This window comes from Onychomys torridus, chromosome 4 (assembly GCF_903995425.1).
Source record: "Onychomys torridus chromosome 4, mOncTor1.1, whole genome shotgun sequence".
NCBI classification, from domain to species: domain Eukaryota; kingdom Metazoa; phylum Chordata; class Mammalia; order Rodentia; family Cricetidae; genus Onychomys; species Onychomys torridus.
In genome coordinates, this window is record NC_050446.1 from 87555647 (window position 1) to 87578909 (window position 23263).

Consider the following 23263-nt stretch of genomic DNA (forward strand, 5'->3'; position numbering starts at 1 on the left):
ATTTTCTGAATCCTTTGGAGCTTCAATTTGACTTTGGAATTACCAACACTCCAAGCTAGCTCTCACCACAGTGGCAAATTTCTACTGCAGATAAAATACATGCCAAGTCCAACACCTGAGTTGGAGTGTATCTAACTCACTTTGTGAGATGCTACATGGTCAGCCATTGTGATAAAGCCTTGAGCATTCAGTGAGTAAAAATCTCACCACTACTTCCTTTTCAAATCATGAAGAATGCCTTATTCCTTCAATATGGATGGCATAGATTATAGAGATGATATAAATCAGATAGTCACATGGACCCATTAATGTATGGAGGATTCCAAACCTTATGTTCACATGGAGATCACGTGGAAAACTGATACTCACTCTTCTTTATGTAATGAGACTTGGAGGGAGAGGAGGGAGAGAGGAGGTGGACAGGCATAGAGAAGGTTCACTGTGGTGTTTGAGAGACTTTGCAGTACATATCACAAAGTATATCTGGATAACTTCCGTATATATCATGAAGCATATGGGGTAACTGAGCAGGTTCATTGCTGGGTCATAAATAAATATTTAATAAATAAATAAGCCTAGCAATAAAAATGACCCCCCAAATATGGCACCCTTCCCCCTCCTTGCTTTGATAATTCACTGATTAAAATAATTCTATTGACTAAAATTTTGCTTCCTCTTTATTTGTGGTAGATACTTTTCAGCATAAGACCCAACTTAGAGTGTGGGTGATTTCACAGTAAAAATGGAGTTTGAAAGACAGATATTTTGGCTCTTGCGTATAGCCTGGTTTAGTGCTCCTCTACTTGTAATGCAAAGAAAATCATAAAATTGTGAGTCTTTCTGAAGAAAAGAAACACCACTGAGAGTATGTAATATCAGGTTCAGTGCTTCCTGTATTACCATCTTCTTTTCTTTGCTTAGCTACAGACTTTTGACATGAAAAGACCTTTCTCGTCAATGATGGCTCTTCGCCTGTGTCCTGGAACCCATGCCTTCTCCTTCCTGCATGTCCCACCTTTATCTAATGTCTCATAATTGTTTCAGTCTTCCATTTGTTCTCTCAGTATCCCCATTCTTACTACCACCTTCTTTTCAACTTAAAAACATTCCTAGGTCCCCAATGTTCTAGAAAAATGATACAAATATGCAAACATAGGACTTAACCCTACTTCTCACATTTCCTTCTCCTCACCATTCTCTCTTACCCTTTACAGAACTATCCAGTGCTCTGTTGTTCTACTTAGAAACTACTTTCCAGTGTCTAATCCTGTTCCATTTCTTTCTTTCTCAACTTCCTTTCAGAATTTGATGTCCCTACTTCTCATTCTTGAATACCTGCCAGTCTCTTTCTACTCCAGTCTGTCCTGACATTACTGCCAAGTTAATCTTTCTTGAATTTAGTGCTAAACATACTTCTCTGATCAAAACTCATCCGTGGCTTCGTGAATAATTTGTCCATGAAGTTATAATTAATTTCAAATCAACCTGATTTTAAATGTTTCTGCAACAGGGCATCACTGTTGCTGTGGTTTGATTTTTTTTTTTCCTCTGAAGCTCCTATGTTAGAAACTCAGTCCCCAATGCAAATGTGTTTATAAAGGGAGGAAACAAGATGTATATAGGGAGTGAAGGCCCTACCCTCATAAGCAAATAATGTTGTCATTGCTGTCAAAATGTCTGTTACAGTACATTTACTTTTTAAAAGATTTATATGTATGAGTATTTTGCCTACATATCTGTATTTCACCACATGCATACCTGATGCCTGTGGAGGCCAGAGGAGGGCATCAGATTCCCTGGAACTGCAGCTAGGATGGTTATGAGCCACCATTTGGGTGCTGGGAATAGACCCGAGTTCATGGGGTTAAGAGCATCTTGTGGTTTGGTTGAAAAGCACATTTAGCTCCACTTGCTAGTGTATTCTTGTCCTTCCACCTTCTGGATGGGGTGATGCAGTACAGGGGCCCTCGCCAGGTGTCATGCCATAGTTTTAGATTTTCCAGCTTCCAGAACTACTGCTCAATACATTGATGATCTTTAAAAATTATTCAGCCTCAGCTTTATCTTCCTTGACTAACTCTCCTGGTAGACATCTGAAAAATGAGAGTGAATTTCCCCTTTGTACGTATTAGCTGATTTCATTGTCTTAGGTAATGTCCTCAGTTCTTAGTTATCCATCTTCTTCATCTGTCCCTGTCAAACTTACCTTTCAGTTAGGAGATGCTTGAAATGTTTTCTTCTGCCTGACAAATTATGCTAATCCTACAAACATTATGTGCTCTGTCTTTTATTCCCTGAACTCTCTTGATTTGTTTTTTGATATCTTATAGGTTGGGTGTCTTTCTTATATATTGTAGTGATTTTGTATCTTTCTTACTCCTACTTTTACAGAGTGTAAGTTAACAACAAAAACAAAACAAAACAAAACAAAAACCAAAATTTTCCTCAAATGAGAGAAAAGCCAGGAAGGTGTTGTATGTCTTCCTTAATTTTTATATTTCTTATTTGAAAAACTAAGCAAAGCACAAAACAGTAGCACTACCCTGAATCTCAGAGGATAGATAGAGAGGGGACAGATAGGCATGAATTTGTCCAAAATCACAAGAGGGAGACTTTAAACCATTTAGAATTGAATAAGCAATGGGAAGGAGCAGTGACTGGTACCCAGAGGAAAGATCTCTGGCTGGAGCAGTGCCTGGTACCCAAGAGGAGCCATGGTCTCCATTAGAGAGTACAACCACAGCAAACCTCAGCCTAGGAGAGAGGGAGCCAGGTAATAAACACCGCGGCCTCTCTTAATTTCTCTCTGCAATCTGCTATGGTTGTTTCTCAAAGACTAAACCCAGTAGAAGTCAAACTGCAGGGGCATTTCTTAACTGAATCCATAAAAGTCAGTTCTCTGGTGTTTTGAACAGTGTGAAGAATGAACCTGAGTGAACAAATGGAAAATTTACAGTTCAATAATGGACATTATAGAGAATCAATCTTTGCAATATTGGGCCCAGATGGAGTCCCAGGTCATGTCTGTGCCAATGACTAACCAAAGAAAGCTTTATATTGGTCTTTTAGGGCCAAAATCAATTAGGAAATCTACAGTCAGCAGACAGAATGACTTCAACTAATTCTGGGAACTTATTTTGGGAATTTTGTGAAATATGTTATGAGCATTGGATACCATCTCCTAAAAAGCAATCATTTCTCATTATGAGAAGACACAACAGATATTTTCATCTGGGGTTGAGTGAAGTCATCTGCTTGCTATTGGAAAATTAGTCAGGAAATAAATCACCACAGCAGTATTGTCACAGAGGAAATGTCAGCCTGAGAGTTAGCAAGAGGAAATGGGAGGCATGAGACTCCCCAGGGAAGCAGAGTGCTTTGACACTGAGTACAACCAGAGAAAGCTGCTTCATGAACCAAATTAAGATGTGTAATCTAATGTGTGGTTCCTGCAGAGCTGCTGTGTTGAGTCAAGGCAGAATGAGGAAATGCTGCCTGATATAGCTCCGAACGCTCAGCATGGAGGGCAGTGTTGGCATACTGAACCCCATTCCACATTGTGTGCCTTTTTACTTTACCTTTTTCCTGTAAGACTTACATATAGTTCTGCTCTCTCTCTGGTTTCTCAAATGGAAAAATCTGTGTGATGACTCAGTACAGTCATCCTACTCCCGAATAGATCCACACAACTAGAGCTCGTGTGCCTTCAGGCCTTTTAGCTTGGTACCTTAGAATGAATGTTCATTTGTTCACACACTTTTCTTCTTTAGGTGAATCATTTCTGTAGTTTCTTGGTCACAAGAAACTTAAGTTAGAGCTTAGTTAGGGACTTAGTTAGGGCTTCTGTTGCTTTGGTAAAAAGAGCATGACCAAAAGCAACTTATGGAGGAAGGGCTTTATTTCTTACAGCTCTCGGGTCACATTATTGTTAGTGAGGGAAGTCAGGGCAGGAACTCAGGGCAGGAACTGGAGACAGGAGTTGAAGCAGAAACCATGGAGGTGTGCTGCTTATTGGTTTGCTCATTTTAACACAAATCAGGACCACTTGTATGGGGTTGTCACCACCTACAGTGGCCTGCCTGGGCCTTCTTATGTCAATCATTAATAAAGAAAATGCCTGGCAGACTTGCCTATAGGCCAGTCTTAGGGAGACATTTTCTCAATTGAGAATCTCTCTCTTCCCCAGTGACTCTAGCTTGTGATAGAGTTGACATAAAACCAACACATCTACAGACCTGGGCTTCACAAGTGAGGTAAAGGCATTCTATGTTGGCATCTCAGGGAGGATGGAGATGATGCAGTCCTAGGAAGCCTTTATGTGTAATGGTAGCTGCATGGCTTGCATTATTATTTATTGCTACAAAATCCCATATCATAATTTCCTAAACCTTGATTTTGTTTTGTGATTAGGACTAACATAATTGTAACCATGACATTTCCTCCATTTGTATAACAGAGATACACTAAGACCAGAACACAAAACACTTAGCTCCCTGGCCTGGCACATGTCTGATATCCTCATAAAAGTTAATGGCCTTTCTATGAGTCCTTCTACCCTTGATTTCTCTTTATAATCAGTATTTTTATTGATTTCATGAGAATTTCATATAACATATTTTGGTTATATACACCTCCTCTCAGATCTACTCCCACTTTATGCCCTCCCCCCCCTTTTTTTTTAAATAAATAACTTCCTGATCCCAACTTTTGCTTCTCATATACTCCTGAACAGGCTATCTACTGGGGCATATTTGACCCTTAAGGAAAACTGACTCTCTTATCCCCAGAAGCCCTCCACAATACACATGGCCTAGAAGCTTTGTAGCCGTGGATTTGGGGCCAGATTTGCAGCACCAAGCAAGTGTGTGTGTGTGTGTGTGTGTGTGTGTGTGTGTGTATGTGTGTGTGTGTGAAGCAGATCTTAAAGCCAATCGGAAAATGGTTGGTTACCCTCACAACATTTGTACTGCTGTTGCACCACTGGGCATATTCTGCCACACTGGTTGTTATTGCAGTTCATAAGGTTCGCAGCTGAGGAAGATTGATAATGACTTTTTCCCTTCTTCAGCCAACATAGCACCTTCTAATTACGATGAAAACAAGCCAGCAGAGAGAAGCTGGTCAGTATGAACTTGATTTCTTCTTGTTTTCTAAACAGTATGTGTGATATCTTCAACAATAGGGTCTTACCATCAACTTCTGGTGGGAAACTAAAAGAAGTGACAATAGCCTGTATTTTTTGGGGGGAGGGGCATCTTCTGTGACCAAAAACTCGAGGGAAGGTATTTTACATCTGACAGTGGACTCTTTATTTGGCAGTGTATGGCTTCTGCGATGAGCATAATCTCCTGTGTAGGGTTGCTCCAAGTAAACTCTTATAGAAATATATGTATGAATTTATAAAACCATAGGTTTTCATTTTGTTTTTTTAAACGTCCTTAGTATGAGTTATCCCTAACTTCCCTCTCCCTCTCCTTACTTATACCTCATCCCCATTACTATTCTTTCCCTTAATATTACTTGTGCCATCTTTAATTTCATTGGGTCCCCCTTTATAGGCAAAGGCAGTTTTTACTTTTCAACTCAATGAATTTTTGTTGCCCTTTTTCTCACCTTTCCTTTAAAAAGGAGTGCTTCATCTAGTCAGACATGCTGACAGTGTTCAGTGAATGTTAGAAGATATGGGGCATTTATGAGGAAACTGTGTTACATCACATTAACATAACTAAGGGGGTCTCTGATCATCAGTAGAAACAATAGAGGGAAAGCAGATTTACACACAAATCAATGTTAGGAGATAGACCTGACTTTGAAACTTGTCTCTTCTTAGGGGAACCCTCATAGACAAGTTCCTTATGTCTCTGACCTTCAGTTTTTTCATCTGTAAATGTTGCCATGCTAATTAAATGAGATGACAAATTCAAAGCTTAAGTGTGTGTATATCTTCCTCGGGAAGAGGTAATAGGCAGCTGTAGTCCTACTTGACATTATGACATGACTGTGAACTGCTATTTGGAAGAGATTCTGAAAAATCTGCAGTGTGCTTCTCTCCCTACATCAGACACTTCCCATCTTCCAGGGAAGTCAATGAGCTAAGTTGAGCCAGAGGAGGATACTTAAAGGCAAAGGAAAGGAACTTATCTTCCCATAATTCACAACAGCCCTTTGGTACTCACTTCAGCTTGTCTCATAATTCATAAGTGGAACTCTTGATCATGCATAGCAGACACCCATCACTCTTTGTAATTGTTTTAAATCACAGACTAAAATGTTACCTCTCAAATGGGTTCTTGCATATGTTCAGAGAGTTTGTGCATCTTGTATCAATACACACATACATGCTTAGGATATAACAACAGCAAGCATTTTAGAAAGATTTTAAAGATAGGATGATCAGAATGCGAGCAGGCCATATGCAATTATGAAAAAGTCAAGGCCTGTGATGACTTTTTATCTCTTCTGGGCATCTTCTCCTTGTACTCTGAAGACCCTTTGATTTAAGAGAAGAAGAAAATGACAGTATATGTGAATATGTACTCTACTTACAAAAGTCCTGTCTCTTAGAAAATAGGCTTTCCAAACAAGCAGACATATTTTTAATTTGAAATTATGTAATCTCTGAATCCTCCTGACACTTCTGTCTTGACCAGGTGACCCTGCCACCCACCCACTCACATACACCGCCCATGTCATGTCATCACTTGGCTCCATATGTTTTCCTGAAGGAGTTTGCGTTACAAATTCTTCCTCTTTTTGGAATTCAAAATATACCTTTATATAACTTTTTTTCTAATTTAAAACCAGTTAAGAAAAAAAAAATAAAACACTTGGGGAAAGTAATTTACAAACTACATCAGTGGTTAAATGGTTGTTATTTTTTTATTCCTGGGGGGGGGTGTCCTTTAAGTGAGGGCAACTTGAAGACTGGGTCGTATATTAACTTCAGAAATGAAGTGTTATAGTATAGCGTTCTAAGCTCCATAATTGTATGTGAAGGTATTAGTTATGAAGACAATTTTGAGGACCTCCCCTACCAAATCACATAAAGCAGAGGCCACTTTCACCATTCTCATGGCATTTCTAACGACTTTTATGATCAAGTCATTAAAAATCCCAAAGGACCAGCACTATTTTTCTTTGCTATTCCACTGTCTTCAAATAGTCAATAGGTAGAAAGGGAAAACATTTTTAAATAAAAATCAAGCTGGGCATGGCAGTGATCACATCTGATCTCAGCATTTGGCTGGCAGAGGGAGGAGGATCATCACAACAAGTTCAAGTCCAGCCTAGTCTACATAGCACATTCAGGCCAGCCAAGGCTACATGGCAAGACCTATCTCAAAACAAATCAAGACTTGATTAAGCCTCCAGAATTATTTAATTTTAAACATTTAAATTTAAAACATCATGTATTTTGTACAAAGCTTCTTGATAGAGCACTGCCAAGAGATCAAGCAGGCCTGAAACTTCATCTCTCATCAGATTCTGCTCTGATACTTCAACCTCACACTGTGCTTCAATGTAAGAGAACCTCAGAATGTTTTTTATGATACCAAAAGCTTCTCAGCTTTGAAAATAACATTCCAAACATAAGTCACTAAAACAATGATTGTTTCTAAGGTTCTCAAAGTCCTCATCTCCCAGAATTCCTGTAAGGTTCACAGCTCTTCTACCGAATAGAAATTGTGGTCTGAAGAAAGTAGACAGACTGGCTGTGGGCTGTACAGTGGATCCCCAAGCGAAGAAAGGGGATCCGTTGACTGCAGTGAGAGCTCTTCCCATCACTTAGCTATAGAAAAGCCTCCTGGTCAAGGTGGGTAGAAGCTTAAGCTGCCATCAGGCTCCTGGCTAGAAAGGATCAGTGTGGTTATGTCGTGATTGATGTTGCCCTTCAATGTGTACACTCTGTTAGACAAGCTGCTTTCTTCCTGTGTTTCTCTAACAGGCAGCCTCATTGCCGGAGAGGACTGTCAGCTGCCTGCTCTGTCTAGCCACCATCACATGCCTCCCCACTGGAGCTGACCACAGACCAGCATCTCCACAGCATGAATAATTAGGTAGGCATAATGGAAGGCACTCACTGCACCCTCCAGTTGCATAACCCCGTCACTGAACTCTGCTATATCAGCTTCTATCTTCCAAAGGGGGAAGTCAGAGGATTTTCATACAAGGGCACTGTAACTCTAGACAGATCCAATAACGCTTTTCACAACTGCTACCAAGTCAGGGAGGGGCCAGACATCACCAGCCTCAGCCAGCAGCCCAACGAACATCCCGGCGACATATTTTTCAAACAGACTCCCACAAAAGACATTCTGACAGAGCTATACAAGCTCACAGCAGAGAGGGAGAGGCTGCTGGACAGTCTGCTGAGGTCAGACCACATCCTGGGCATTTCAATGGGGAACCAGGAAGGGAACTTCCAGGAGCTATCAGTGAGCCTTGTGCCTGGGGACGACTGCTTCCAGAGTGCTGGCAGCTGGAGCAAGGAGCTCGCTGTGAACTCGCTCATTAGGAGGAGCACCCAAGGGAGCAAAAAGCCCCGGAGGTCTGGCAGGAGGAGAGAGAGCCCTGAGGAGCTCCGGCTGCAGAGAATCAGGAGGAAAGGGCGTGGCCGCCAGGAATCAGCTCCTCTGATGGGGAAGGACCAGGTCTGTTCCAGTAGCTCCCTTCCTCCTTCCCGGGTTAGGCCTAATCTTCGACTCCTGGAAGAAAGAGGAAACTTAGTTCCCCACGGAACACTTACCTCTTCCCCACGGAGGAGAGAGAGCTGCCCTGCCAACATCCTCAGGACACCAGATGCAGACCTGGGCTTCCGGAGCTCTGGGAGGACCTCAGAGGACACTGATCTTGAAGGACCTCTGTCTCCTGACAGCAGCCCCACCGAGGTAGGAGATGCTGGCCTAGGAAGGCGGCTCAAGAGTCCTCAGGAGCGGGAGCCTCCAAGTTTGTCCGAAAGTCATGAGAAACATCCAGGGGCAGAGAGGGGCGGGACTCGGAAGTCAAAATCATTGGAAAGGACTTGCAGGAAGAAACCTGTTTCCACAGTGGTGGCCAAGGTCCAGGAGCTTTCTGCTCAAGTTCAAAGGGTAATTAGGGCTCATCCTGATGGTGAGGAAAGGGTTGCCTTTTGCTTAGAGACCCATACTGCGTCCATCCCAAAAGCTGACTTCCTCATCCTCTCAGGAGCTAAAGATGAGACTCAAAGTTCCAGGAGCCTGGGGGAGGAGCAGCAGGGGGTCAAGTCATTGCAACCCTCAGCCACAGAAAGAGGGTCCATTCCCAGTGAACCAGCCAGCACCGAGGGGGCTGTGAACAAGGTTCTCCGGAAGGTGATAGAGAGTGAGAAGTTAGATGAAGCCACTGAGGGGAAAAGACTAGGCTTCTCCCTCAACACAAGGGCCACCCACACTCTCCCGGAAACTAGAAGCCAAATGAAGGCAGGGCTACCCAAGAGTGGCCATAAATCCTTGCTTCTGGATCTGCCCCACACTGTAGGTCCTGACTCCCCACAACCCAAATGTGATGAGAGGAAGCCAGCCCCCCAAACACCAAAAGCTCGCAGCATGGTATTCAATAATTCATCGCCTCAGTCCAGCGCACACAAACGGCTGTCACCTGTTCCCTCGCCTCTGTCTCCAAGGTGCCCCAGCCCTCAGCAACACCACAGGATCCTCCTGCTCCCTCCACTGCCTAGCGAAGGGGAAGCTGCTTTTAATGAGTGCCCTGGTAGGAAGAACGGTGTCTCCTCCGGGTTTCCCTCCGCTGTCACCTTGGAGCCATCATCTGCTACGAAGGTCACGGAGACCAAAGGAGGCAGCCCGACTTCCCTCAGCGCAAGCCAAACTTGGCTGGTATCTGAGGAACCTTCAGAAAAAAGCTTGAGGCCAGAGAAGATCACAGCTCCACCCCAGCACCAGCCGCCACCAGGTTAGCCACTGTTTAAGCTGTTTCCATCTGTGTTTGGGAGATTCAAATACAATTGGTTGGCTTCTGCTGTTAAGAGACTAGCTAATTAACAATGGACTAATATTCCTAGGGCTGTTCATTCACTTGGTAACAAGAAAACTGAGATTTGTGTCGGGGGTGTGGGAATGGTAAACATGCCGTTGACCCAGAGAACTAAAAGTGTGATTTTTTTCTAGAAGCAAATACTTCGTATGATCTTTTGAGATTTGCTTATTATTTGTTATTTATTTATTTATTTATTTATTTATTTATTTATTTATTTATTTATGGCACATAAAGTTGCTTCCGAGATTGCTTAACACTAAGACTCAAAAAGAAACAGGCAGAGAAGCAGCAGCTTGTCTCTGCCTTTGATGTCAGCATTGAGTAATTGGCCCATTGACCTAAATTCTACTGGTGATGCTACTGATGTCATTCTAGGGAGTCTCTAAGCAAAAGGACAAACACATGCTGTTTGTGTTCGCATGTCAGTAACTACTTAGGTTTTGTTCTGTTTTCTATATTTATGTAAGTGCCGTGATTTATGACAAAAATACTTTTCTTGCCAGAAAGGAAGCATTCAATCTAATATGAAGATATTTGGGTACATAGTGTGCTGGTCCATGCCTATAGTTCTAGCAGTTGGAAGGCTGGGGTAAGGGGACCACCAGTTTAAGGCTGGCCTGGCTACAGAGAGAATTTAAGGCCAGCCTGGGCTGCAGGGAAACTTTAAGGCCAGCTGGACTTGACAGTGAAAGCTTAGCTCTGAAAAGAAGACACAATTTTCTTTTTTGGAAGAAGGAACTTGGTCAGGTTTTCTTTTATTCTCTTTTCTATATAGTCACTCAAACAAGCACAATGCAGCTGTTGAATGTTAAGTATGTTCTATTGATGGGTTACTACCGTGACGAGGGTAACAATGCCATTTTTCATGCATAAGATACTAATGAGCTCCTCTGACTAGTATGCTTGATGTCATTTAAATTTTTACATAAAAAATAATTTTGAGTGTTCAGTCATGAGTCCCAATCCTTGATGTTTTCCAAGCCAGTGTACTCAGACATTCAGGGTTTTGTATGCCCTTGTGCAGGTGATCAGTTCCTCAGCAGCATATGGTCAGCATCTTAGGTTAGAAAATAACTTGTAATATGATATATGATCTCTTAGAGGGCATTGGAATTTTATTTATAGAGAACTCATGTGAAATTTTGAGATAAAAATATATTGATTTAGCAAAGAAGCATTGCCAGAAGCTTTCAGTTCCTCTTGAGTTTGTGACAGTTTATAAATTTCTCTATGTCCCTGATGCAGGGAGGTATTTCTTTAAAATGTGGTCAATACTTTTTCCATCTCATTTATTCAATATGTCAATCTTAGTTTGGTAAAACTTGCCACTTTCTGTCCCAGTAGGAAAGCCATAGAATTCTAAAATTCATGTCATGCACAGCAAAACCCTAATAATGAAAATACTTTCTCAGCATGGATGCTGGCCACTTGGAATCCCTTGACAAGCCAGCTCAGTGGAGTTAGAGGAGGAAGCAGAGTGCAGAGTTGTTGCCTTAACTCTGAAGGTTCTGTTATGGATAGTGTTGATGTCAACTTGACAGTCTACAGTCACCTGGGAGATGGTCCTTTGGGCATGCCTGTGGATAGTATCTTGATTATGTTTATTGGTGTGGGAAGATCTATATTAACTGTAGTCAGAAACATTCCCTTGGCAGGGAATACTGGATGATGTAAAATGGATAAAGTGATCTGAGCACCAGCGTATATATTCACTCATTGCTCTCTGTTTGTGGGTTGTGGATGCAGTGCTTCAACTGCTTCAAGTTCCTGCTGCTTTTCTCTTGCCTGCCATGATGAAATCTGAGCCAAAGTGAATTTTTCTCCCATAAGTTGCTTTGGTCAGGGTATCTGATCATGGGAACAGAAAAAGAAACTAAGATTTAGAAATTGCATCAGATTCTAGGGTTCTATGTACTCCTCATCTAGAATCTCTACAATGAACATATTTGGTATTTTATAAGACTTTTGTCCCTTAATTTAGGATTATTTTGTCATTTATTGCAGTTTTCTTATGTTATAAAAGCCACATCCTGTCTGGATTAAACTTAGTTGTTTGTAAGCACGTAAGAAGATATTTAATTTCTGTTGACTGTGAACCCATTGAGGGCCAAGTTGAATGGATGGTTCTGTTTTCCATGTGGTTTCTCCTTGTAGTTCTTCATGATCACTGTTTTTACTTTGGCCCAGCCTTCCACTGAGATCTCAAGTAGTACTTTTAGGAACCAATTATAAAAATCACAGGATTCCCTGATATGGAGACCTCCTGTGCATCTAATCTTATGCAAGGGATTGGAAAGTGGGAGGAGAGTGGGAGTGGGAGAGACCTTGGTTTCTGTTTTAGATAGAATCTCTTAGACTTTGTCCCAAGACACTCAAACCCTATCTTACTGGCTTCTTCTTGAGAAGCATGGAGGAGGAAGAGTTCTAGCTAGCACCTTTGATCTATATCTTTTTGTACCTTTTCTTCTCTTTGCTTTTCCTTCTTTAGCCAGAGTCCTTGTCATTTTTTAGTCACTCCTGCAGTGAGTTCAGCTAGTTCTTTCTGGCTGCTTCTGTCTTGCTTTTTGCATCTCCTCTCACTAAGTCTCAGTAGAGGCCTCAGACAGTAGCAGCTGGCTGTCTGGAGGTAACTCATTTACCATCACCTGGCAGTGGTCCTTCATCTGACTCCAACTCCCACCTTTTCCCCAAGTTAGCTATTAACTAACTTGAGTTTATGGTCTGTGGACATGGATTTCCTCTGGAAATAACAACTACGGTTTTTTTTCACTGAAGTGATGAGAGCAAGATAATTGAAAGTCCTTGTTAATTACTCAAGTAAGATATTAACTCCTCAGGGTTCAGTGTTTGAATTATTTCAGGTTTTCTGTTTTCATTTATTTTCTATCAAAAGACATATTTCTAATTGGAAGACACTAGAGTTACAGGCAAGTAGTCAATTCTGTGTAGAAAGTGAAATCCACAATAAGACCTAGCATTTAAATCCAGTGCCATTGCCAGCTATGGAGGGCATAAGATAAAGGTATTGCAAAGGCCACTGAGTCATCTTCTGTTGGCTTTATACATTTTCTGACTCTTCATCCCATGCCCTGTACACAGGAGTTTCTTACATGTCAACAATATGATCAAGTAGAGTACATACTAAATATGAAAAGTGTCCAGAGTTTTCTCTACTAACCACTTTATACTGGTTTATAGGACTTTACTTTGGTGATAGAGGTGACTGAATGTTGCCAAGCCTTTGAGAAATGTTATTTTTTTAATTAACTTTGAGAGAATTTTAGATGTGCTAACCTACATAACAGTGTTTGGGGGGCTTAGCATTGGAATCCTTTTTGGATTTTCTGTTTTCATTTATCTTGATCTAAAAATGAACCCTTTGAATGACACAAGCATCACATGTCAGTTGACTCACCACACTGAGACCTATCTAGTCTTCTTTGTGTTGTCCAGAAAACATGATTTTTGGTCTATGGAGTTAGTGTGTTTGGAGTTAGTCTTAGGTGTGATGGAAGCACATGCTTCAAACATAGAGTTTCTGGATTTTGAAATCATTTGACCAATTCTTGTTCTCATAAAAGATGTAATTTTAATATCAGCTTATTTAAAATTGAGAGGCACTTATGTAAAAGAGTATATTGTATCTAATTCTTCTGTCAAAACTTTGGTTTCTCTATGCATTTATATTATGTGGAGTAGATATAAATTCTTTGCATTTAAACATTGAGGTTTGATGTAATTTGATGAAATTTAAGGAAGTCCAAAACATTAATAGATATATAGACACATATTTAGCTAACTTCAGAAATTATGTAGTACATAGAAAGTTACCTGTAATTGTAAATAGAATAGAGATTATATAGAAATTGTATATATCTTATTATATCTAGAATATAATAACTGAATTAACAGGAGATATCAAAGGGTCATCATTAAAATTATGTGTAGGTATGACCTAGTGACCCGACTTTTAAGAACTTAGCTTAAATGAATGTATGTGCCAGTATTACTATGTGCATACAGGTATTTACTGTAGCAATTTAAATTTTTATTGTCATTATTATGACTGTTACTTGTGTACATGTGTGTGATGGAGGTGGTGTGCAGGCATGGAGGTCAGAGCACTGCTTTGTGGTGTTAGTTCTCTGCTTCTACCTTTATGTGGGCGCCAGAGATTGACTTTAGGTCATCAGGCTTGCATGGCAGACACTTTACCTGCTAAGCATCTTGTTGGCCTTGTTGCAGTTTTTATATTTTCAAAACTTCTAGGGAAAAAAAACTGAGTGTCCATCAGTGGAGACATGTTTCAATATATTATAACACATTTTTCTTCTGTAATGTTATGAGCTATCTAAAGTATCAATATAGATTTCTAACAAATTACAAAATAATATGTAGAATGGTCTTGTTTCTTGCAAAACTACTATCACTTCTTTCCATGTGCAAATATTTGGTGTATGTGTGAATATCACAGAAACAAAGAAAGATTGGTTGGGCTGTTAAGATTCAAAGGGCAAGACAGTTGCAGGTGGGTAATGCACTGGAAAGCAATGTGTAAGAACTGGGTATATGGGAGCATTCACTTTTCTACTTCGCATATTTTTACACTGCTTCCCTAGATGTGGGGGTATATGTCACTCTTATAATTTTGGAAGAATTATTTTAAGCATTTTATTTATTATTTTTACCTGTGTTTTTATATATCACTGTGTACCCATATCTGTGCCCATGCCCAGGCCAAAAAATACTAAGTGTTCTGGTCTGTCACTTTCCACCTTATTCTCTTGAGACAAGGTTTCTCACTGAATTTGGAGCCAGGCTGGTAGCTGGCAAGCCTCAGTGACCCTCTTGTCTCTGACCACTATAGTGCTGGGGTTATAGGCAGAAATGCAGCCACCCAGTGTTTCATGTGGGTTCTTGGGATTTGAACTCGGGTTCTCATGCTTACACAGCAAGCTGTCTTACTTACTGAGCTACTTCTCTAATGCCAATTCTACTCATTTTTAATTTATTTTTTCTTTTTAAAATAGTTTACAATTTAGTTTATGCATTATTGTTTTAAAAATTGGGGGGGGATCAAACACTAAAATTAACCAGACTCCCAAACTATATATCTCAATGAATTTCTATACAATTAAAGTGGCCACTTGAAAGGGAATCTTCATTCTGAAAGAGCTTCATACTGTGTTTTAATATTTTCCATATCTAATATATTTTATGTAATTATCTACCACCAAAATTGAAAAATCCATGACAGCATTAGAACTAAAACATATTGGCTGTATATCCTACTTCTTAGCTCATATTCATTGCCTGTATTCAGTCTCTCTTCATCCCCTAATGTCTAGCCTTTTTCTCTTTTTGAAATTGTATACTGTGCCCACATTTACATATGTTTATATACACACATATCTTGCTGGCTAGATTCTGCATATAAGAACATGCTTCTTTTCTTTCTGAGATTGTGTGACTTTGCCTAATATTCTCAGTTCATCCAATTTCCTGAAAATTTTGTGCTTTTATTTTTCTTTAGAGATGAATTGTGTGTGTGTGTGTGTGTGTGTGTGTGTGTGTGTGTGTGTGTGTTTATGTATGCACACACTTGCACCAAATTTTCTTTTTCAAGATTTATTTTTGTCTATGCCCCATGTGAGGGTCTGGAACCCATGGAAGTCAGAAGAGGGCATGGGATGCCATGAAACAGGAGTTGTGTATGGTTGTAAGCCTCCATGTGGGTGCTTGTCATTGAACCAAGGTCCTCCACAAGAACAACAAGGCTCTTAACTGATGAGCCATCTCTCCAGTCACATATACTAAATTTTCACTGTCCACTCATGTGTTGATGGACAACTATGTCGATTCCAGTTCTTTGCTATAGTGAATAATGCACCACCAATAAACATGGCATGTAAGCATCTCAGTGGTAGTGTATAGATTTCTCTGGATATATGCCCAGGAGTAAGAGAAATGGGCCATATGGTAGTTCTATTTTTAAGTTCTGAGAAATCTCAAAACTGATTTCCACAATGGTTGTCTTTACTCCCCACCAACAGTGAATAAGGGTTTGTTTCTCTCTGTATGTTATTAAATGTATTGATGATACATTCTGACTCGGGTGAGGTGGTATTTCAAAGTAGTTCTAATTTGTATTCTCCTAGTGGCTAGGCATATTGAATACTTTTAAAATACTTATTGGCCATTTCTGCTTCTTTTTGATAAGTGTCTATTCAGATCATCTGCCTTTGTTGGTGGGCAGTTTTATTTCTTGGGTGTTTAATTTCTGCAGTTCTTTGTAAATTCTAGTCCCTTGTAAACTAAGTCCCTTGCTTAAGTATAGCTAGCAAAGGTTTTCTCCTGTTCTATAGACTGCTTACTTGCTCTGCTGTTGTTTTCTTTGCTGTACAGAAACTCTTTCTTCTCATAGGGTCCCATCTGTTGATACTTAGTTAGCTCCTATACTTTTGCTATTCTATTTTAAAAGTCTGTAGGTAACCCAAACTCTTGAAGGGTATCCCCTGTGTTTCTTCTAGAAATTGCATTTTTATTTCTTTAAGAAAAACCATATATCGTATATGTGATGTGTAGGGGTAGGATTATAGTGGAAGCACACTTTCTGTGTTTTCCTGTGCCTTCTAATGAAACAGGAAACTCAGCTCTGAGAATATAGCACTTGTCAAAAAAAAAAAAAAAAAAGGTAAGTATCTGGAGAGTCATGGAGGCAATGCCCTAAAGGGAGTATATTTGGTGGTAAAATTGATGGGAACAGAACAAAATCAGAACCTAACCAAGAGGGGCAGTCTAGAGGGGCTCTTGGATTCGACAGAGTTCCAACAGGGAACAGAAATCAGGGTAGAGTGAGACAACAGGGAATGGAGTTGTCCCTGGAGCCTGAAGAAGGAGCCAAAAGGAGAGGGCTGTGGGAGCCCATAGAGGCTTCCTAGTGAGAATTTACTCAGGGTCAGAGATTCTGGGCTTGCTTTACCCAACAGGGCTACAACACGAGATGATTTGGTCATGGGCATGTTTACCAGGTGTTTGGAAGGGTCTACACTTGGTTGAACAGTATGCTTTGATCTTGGAAGGGGGAGGGTTTTTGCCTCTCCCCTTGGCATATTATAAAAAGCTCTTTTCAGTAAAGGATGAGGCTGTTGGATATTGATCCAGGCCCTCCTGAGACTATCGTGTGTCTCTGTCTTTCTTCTTGTTGGCTAGGTCTCTCTGATACTTCCTCATTCCTCTCTTCTCCACTGAAGAACACTTCAAAAGGAGGACCATGTGGTAGGAGCAGTAGACAGCCTAGCCTTACTTTCTGAAGTAGCTAAGCAAAAGACCAAATGTAAGGGAACCACAAGCTGCTGGTTATGAGCTGCAAGGTCTGCCCTCCAGGGCCTAGCCTCAGAAACCTGAGGAGTGGCAGACTTGGTGATGCAGGTGAACTGCCTGCAGCATGAAGACCAAGAAAAGACTTGCTTGTAATTGCCTTAGAGGAAGCTGTTTCAGTAGAATGATCTGGTAAGTAGGTGGTAAGAGCTGTGATGAGGGGGTGCTGACCAAGTAGAAATGGTAGCTAAAGTTCCTCCCTAAAATATCAGTATTAGATGTGGAAAGACAGAATGGTATTTAGATGACCACAGAGTGAATACAAAGATGGAGGAGCAGGGTGTGGGCATATATATTGCAGAGCAATGGTCATCTTGGTGGTAAGTGACTGCTATAGTGTTTCCTTCCTTTTCATATTTTATAGCTCTATGTTGAATCAGGTTGACTGTCTCTTTCATTGTCGAGAGTTCACACAGAAAAAAAGTAAATAATTAGAAGACCTTCTTGTGTAGTTTTTGGTCCATAGATTGAAAAAGAAATTATAGAGAGTGGAGCTCATGTTCTCAACAATGATTGGTATTGTTGTGTGTGCTTCTTTTCTTTTTTAAGAACATAGAATTAAATCTATCTTACCCAGTTAGCTCAAATGAAGAATAGCTGATCAGTATATGAAACAATCTACCAATAAACACTTTGTATTATAAGGTCAATTTCCATACACAATAAGTGATGGGTATTTCTCTCATTCACTTTTTGGTTTTGGAAAAGGGATATGCTTCGGAGGTTCAGGCTGTCTGTGGCCATGAATGTCTTTCCTGTACTGTGGTTGTGTTGTGCTGTGAGGACAACACCCTCTAATAAATGGTGATTCGTTTGGATTCAGAACACAAGAGTTAAAGCAAGATGGCAGTCTGTGGTGTTAGACTTGCAAAGCCATCTAAATAATTCCAAAGACGAAATTTTGAAACAGCAGAATTAGCATCGTGGTTTAAAGTCAAAGCTACTTGGGCTGGAGAAATGGCTCAGAAGTTAAGAGCACTAGCTGCTTTTCCAGAGGTTCTGTGTTCAATTCCCAGCAACTACATAGTGACTCACAACCATCAATAATGGGATCTGGTGCCCTCTTCTGGTGTGAAGGCATATATGCAGGCAGGACACTGTATACATAATAAATAAATAAATCTCAAAAAAAAAAAAAAAAAAGAACCAAGAGTATTTTTTTTAAAAGTAAAAGCTACTAAAAATTCAAAAAGAAAAAAATGGGTTGTGGTAGTTTGAATGAAAATGGCCCCCATAGGCTGTAGGGAATGGCACTATTTGAAAGGATTAGGACATGTGGTCTTGGAGTAAGTATGGCCTTGTTGGAGGAAGTGTGTCACTGGTTTTGGGCTTTGAGGTTTCAGAAGCTCAAGCCAGGCCCAATGGCTCACTCTCTTTATTCCTGCCGATCCAGATATAGAATATTAGCTACCTTTACAGCAGCATGTCTGCATGCTGCCACACTTCCCGACATGATGATAATGGACTAAACCTCTGAAACTGTAAGCCAGCCCCAATGAAATGTTTTCCTTTATAAGAGTAGCTGTGATCATGGTGTCTTGTGAAAAGAAACCCTAACTAAGACATAGTTATTAAACTTTAAAGAAGTTTAATGTGTGTTTATTGATGTGTGTATGTAGGTGTATATGTACACACACACACACACACACACACACACACACACACACACACAAACAAACATAACCATGCTTCCAGATTGTCATTGATTGAGACATCTACAGACTCATACTATTAAGCCTGCTGTGGTGTTCACATGCCTTTAATCCTAGCACTTGGGAAGTAGAGGCAGGTAGATTACTGTGATCTGTAGGTTGTAGGCCAGGCATTTTCTTGTGCTGGGATTGTAGGCCTGAATCAGCACACCCAGCTGAGTAATTCATAGATAGAAGTCAAACCATATTGAGTGGCCCCTGGAATATGAAGCTTGGGCATGTCATCAGCCTAAAGTTCCTCTGCATGTCCTGGCAATGCAGCCTCCTGTCACAGTGTGTTGTGGAGTTTCTCCACTCCCACAGAGAGGTCCATGACTTAGTCTCAGCTGGATAATTTTTCCCAACATTTCAAACCTGATTCTTTCTGTGGGACCCAGATCCTTACAGGAAAGGGTTGGAACTAGGTTAGAATTAGAACTCAGGCTTGTAGAAGACACAGATGGGTTCGTAGGGTCCTTGTAGGACAGTTGGTCATAGAAAGGATCACTGAACAATGGGAAGAGTACTGTGAGAGAAGTTTGGACCAAGTATCTGGGCAGACATTCCCTGCCCCTGGGAAGACTAGCTCTGTCTCTGCGGAGAAGGGAGTTTGGTAGGAATGGAGTCATGATGTTTGTTGTCAGAAGCCCAACAACTTGTAGTGCGGAAACTAGAGACAAACAGAACTCTTTCTGTTAAGCAATAAGCCGAGACTCCGTGGCAGAAGCTGTTGGCACCCCAATAAGGGCAATGTGAGTGAACAGAACAGCAGGCCCCCAAAAGGTGGATCCAGGCATCCGTGTGGAGAAGAGGCTGTGGAGTGGATCTGCTTTCATGCTAGCAATGAAGCAGGACTTAAAGCCTTGCAATCCCCATGCCTAAAAGTCTTGTAACAATTGTATTCCTAAGACAGTAAGTTGTATCATCCAAGTTGCACATATTTCCTCCTAAGCCATGATACCTTTTGTTCTTTGTGAACTTAAGTTAATGTTCTGCATCTGAGTTTTTGGTTTAGAAGAAGAGCTGCCAAATCGTCCAGTGAGTTGCTGAAGCCACAGGCTTCCAGACTATCCCAGAGGAGTTGTGGGAAGTAAATAACATGTGCAGCTTGAGGCTCCCTTCCATTCTCCCTAGAATTCAGAGCTGTCTGGGCATGTCTGCATAATTAGGAGGTTGGGCCCATCAAGAGTCTGTTCCTTGAATCCGCAGAGGAATATCACAAGACACAGCTCACCCGAAAGAAGGGGGGAGTTGAGAGGCAGTTTGGAGACTACCAGCTTCACTGGGAAGGATAAGTCTGAAAGCAATATGACTCATGTCCCTCAGATCTTCTAAACCCCTCGGGCTCCTAGGAAGCTCAAGTCTGCATCCTAGGAAAAGAAAACAAATGGTAGGGTCACTATTTAAAGTAATGCTACTAAAGTTTCTTGGAGACACTGAGGATGCAGTCTGTGTAGTAGAATGTACTAATATGGATGCAGGGTCTCTACCCGGGGAGCTTTTGAAGCAGCATGGCAGGCATAATACAGTAGGGTGAACTAGATTTTATCTTTTCCTAAGGAGAAGTGGGATATGTAGGCAGCTGTGCCTTGAGCAATCCATCTGGCACCTTTGATTGGAGCAGAACTTTGTGCCAATTTTGTCAGCAACAAGAGGCACCTTAAGCAACCAGAAAGCAAGAGAACAGTGCCTATGAGCTTGTGTATTACATCCCTGGGTTCCTATGATTTCTACAAGGGTCTAGGAGGAATTGGCGCATCTATAGGGGGAGCACAACCACGAAGATGGGTCTAGGCAGCTTATTTTGCAACTTAATATCCCCCAAACTGCATTTGTTAGAAGGACTAATATCAAATCCATAATGTTATCTTGTGAACCCATGGCATAGTATCATTGAAAATACTTCCTAAATCACTAGGAAATGTTAGCATTATTATAACTACAGGTTACTGTCAGCCTATGGGGCTAGAAAGGACTTTAATAGCCCATCATTTGTTGCTGTTTTCCAGGGATAAAATGATACTGCAAATATTTCTTTAGAACCAGTTACGCTGTGTAAAGTGGTTTCTTTGCTCTGGATTGTTTCTAGTTCTGTATCATATTACCATGTGTTGTGTTATATTGTATTGTTTTTGAAACATGGTCTCACTTTGTAGCCCAGACTGGCCTTAAATTCATGGCACTCCTCCTGCTTCAGATTCCTGAATATTGGTCTCTCAGGTGTGGAGTCACTAATAGTTGGATTGCTTCTGTTTTTTTTAAGGTATTGGTTTACATGGTAACTTTGTCTTTTTTGTACAGACTAATATTGGATTTTCTAACAAATCTGTAAATATTTTAAGGAAAGGAGTTATTTATATATGATGTCTCTGATGTACTTGCATAAAGCCTGGTTTAAAATGGTTCACAGTCTTCTTTTAAATTAATTCTGGTGTCAAATTTTAATTAAATCATAAAGGAACTAAATTGAATATTCAATTACTAATATTGCAATATAAAATAAATTATGAGATAGCAAAAAAACTCCAAGGTAAATAAAATCTCTTTTTCCTCCTACTAATTATATATAGGACTATATTTTCTTTCTTGAAAGCCTTCTCAACCTCTACAACTACTATCTATCCAGTTCCTCCTGATTTCTGTGTTACTTTGTCAAGGTAATGGGTTTCAGCCTTCACTTGCCTGTGTCCCTTCATAATAACATGCATCTTGTTGTAAAAGTCCTCATTGCTGTATCTGTTAGAAGCCCCATCAGACTCTTTGGATTTATGATTCACATTTCCTTAATGGTTGGTCAACATGTGCTGATGTTTTTAAAGGTGCTTGTTCAGTTTGATCAACAGCAACCTTTCAACTTCCAGTGACCAGGCAGTTGACTGACGTCAACACAAATGTGATGGTCTACGGTAACTTCTGTGAAGGAAGTTTGAAACTGTGATTGAGTGGCTTTAATTTGTCTAGACAGTGAATAGGAGGGATGTCAGGTTGCTCTTTGGAGTATTTAGACATAAGCTCCTTTTGCTGACTCCCACAAGGGGAGTAGAATTGGTTTGCCTCTGTCCTGTCCCATTACTACCAAGAACTTGTTTAGCTCATATTTGAACACAGAGAAATTGAAGCTGATGTTCCTCTTTTAAAAAGATTCTCCTCAAAGTCAGCACTGCTATTACATATATGTAAAATCAATTTGAATATCTGAAACATTATTTGTACTCAATAAGTGTTTCATTAAATAGTGAATGAATAGATGGATGGATGAATGATGTAACATCTTGTCTGCAACCCAGCAATGGGGACAATTTGTTTCCATTTGTCCCATGTTAAACAGAATGAAACTGCTTCATGTTGTATCATGTGATTGCCGTCAGTATTAGACAGTTATAATCTTACAACAACTTACCCATGAATGGGTATAAGATGTCTAGGGCCCACATAAGGTGAGAATGCAATTAAATGAAAAGGGTACTCAAAGAGAAGCCTTTTGTGTGATAACTTTATCAGAGCAGATCTTAAATTTTATAATGAAACTTAACTTTATTGTCAATGCCAGGGGTAGCCAAGTGATCAAACATCATAGAAACCAGAGGCATGTAATGTTTCATGTGTTCCATTGGTCACAGATTAACTGTGTTGCATTATGCATGATCAAAGGCTGGCACCTTTGCACTTTGCCTTGAATGAACTGTGCTTTATGACCCATGTCCATGAACTAGAAGGCTGGGCAGATGCCTATTAGTACTCTTGGCTGTGATCCAGGGTTGTTGGCAAAGCTCATCTGAGGAGTGCCTAATGCCCACCATTGAAGCTCATGTTCTGTGTGAAAGCATTGTGCTAGAAAACTTGCTACCATGCAGCCATAAGCTGTGATTATGCGACTGACTTCCAAAAGCTACCAGCAAAACTCACTCTAAGACATCACACTGGTCTGCCTGTAAAGTTCCTGTTATCACCTAGCAAAGCAAGATTTTTTATAGAATTCTGAGAGTGGAAGCTGAAAAGAAGACAGGGAAGGAATGGATGAACCTGTACAATGGCCTGAAAGTTTGAGGGTGTTAGGAAATGGGGATGTGTGAGAGCCCCAAGGACCTTCTTTACATCTGCAGAATTCCTTTAGTTTTGCTAATAACTCATAACTCAATCATAGAGGATATGGTAGGCCACTATGTTCATAGCTTCTG

At 40.5% G+C, this 23263-nt stretch overlaps 1 protein-coding gene across 2 annotated transcripts in view; it reads left to right on the top strand.

Moving 5' to 3' along the window:
* Nucleotides 1-23263, top strand: part of Fmn1 (formin 1) — a 365829-nt gene that overhangs the window by 27542 nt on the left and 315024 nt on the right. For both annotated transcript variants that reach the window (XM_036185303.1, XM_036185304.1), the window contains exon 2: nucleotides 7946-9930. In XM_036185303.1, coding sequence (XP_036041196.1) covers nucleotides 8067-9930 — 1864 coding nt within the window. In that variant the 5' untranslated portion in view covers nucleotides 7946-8066. The remainder of the gene's footprint in view (nucleotides 1-7945; nucleotides 9931-23263) is intronic.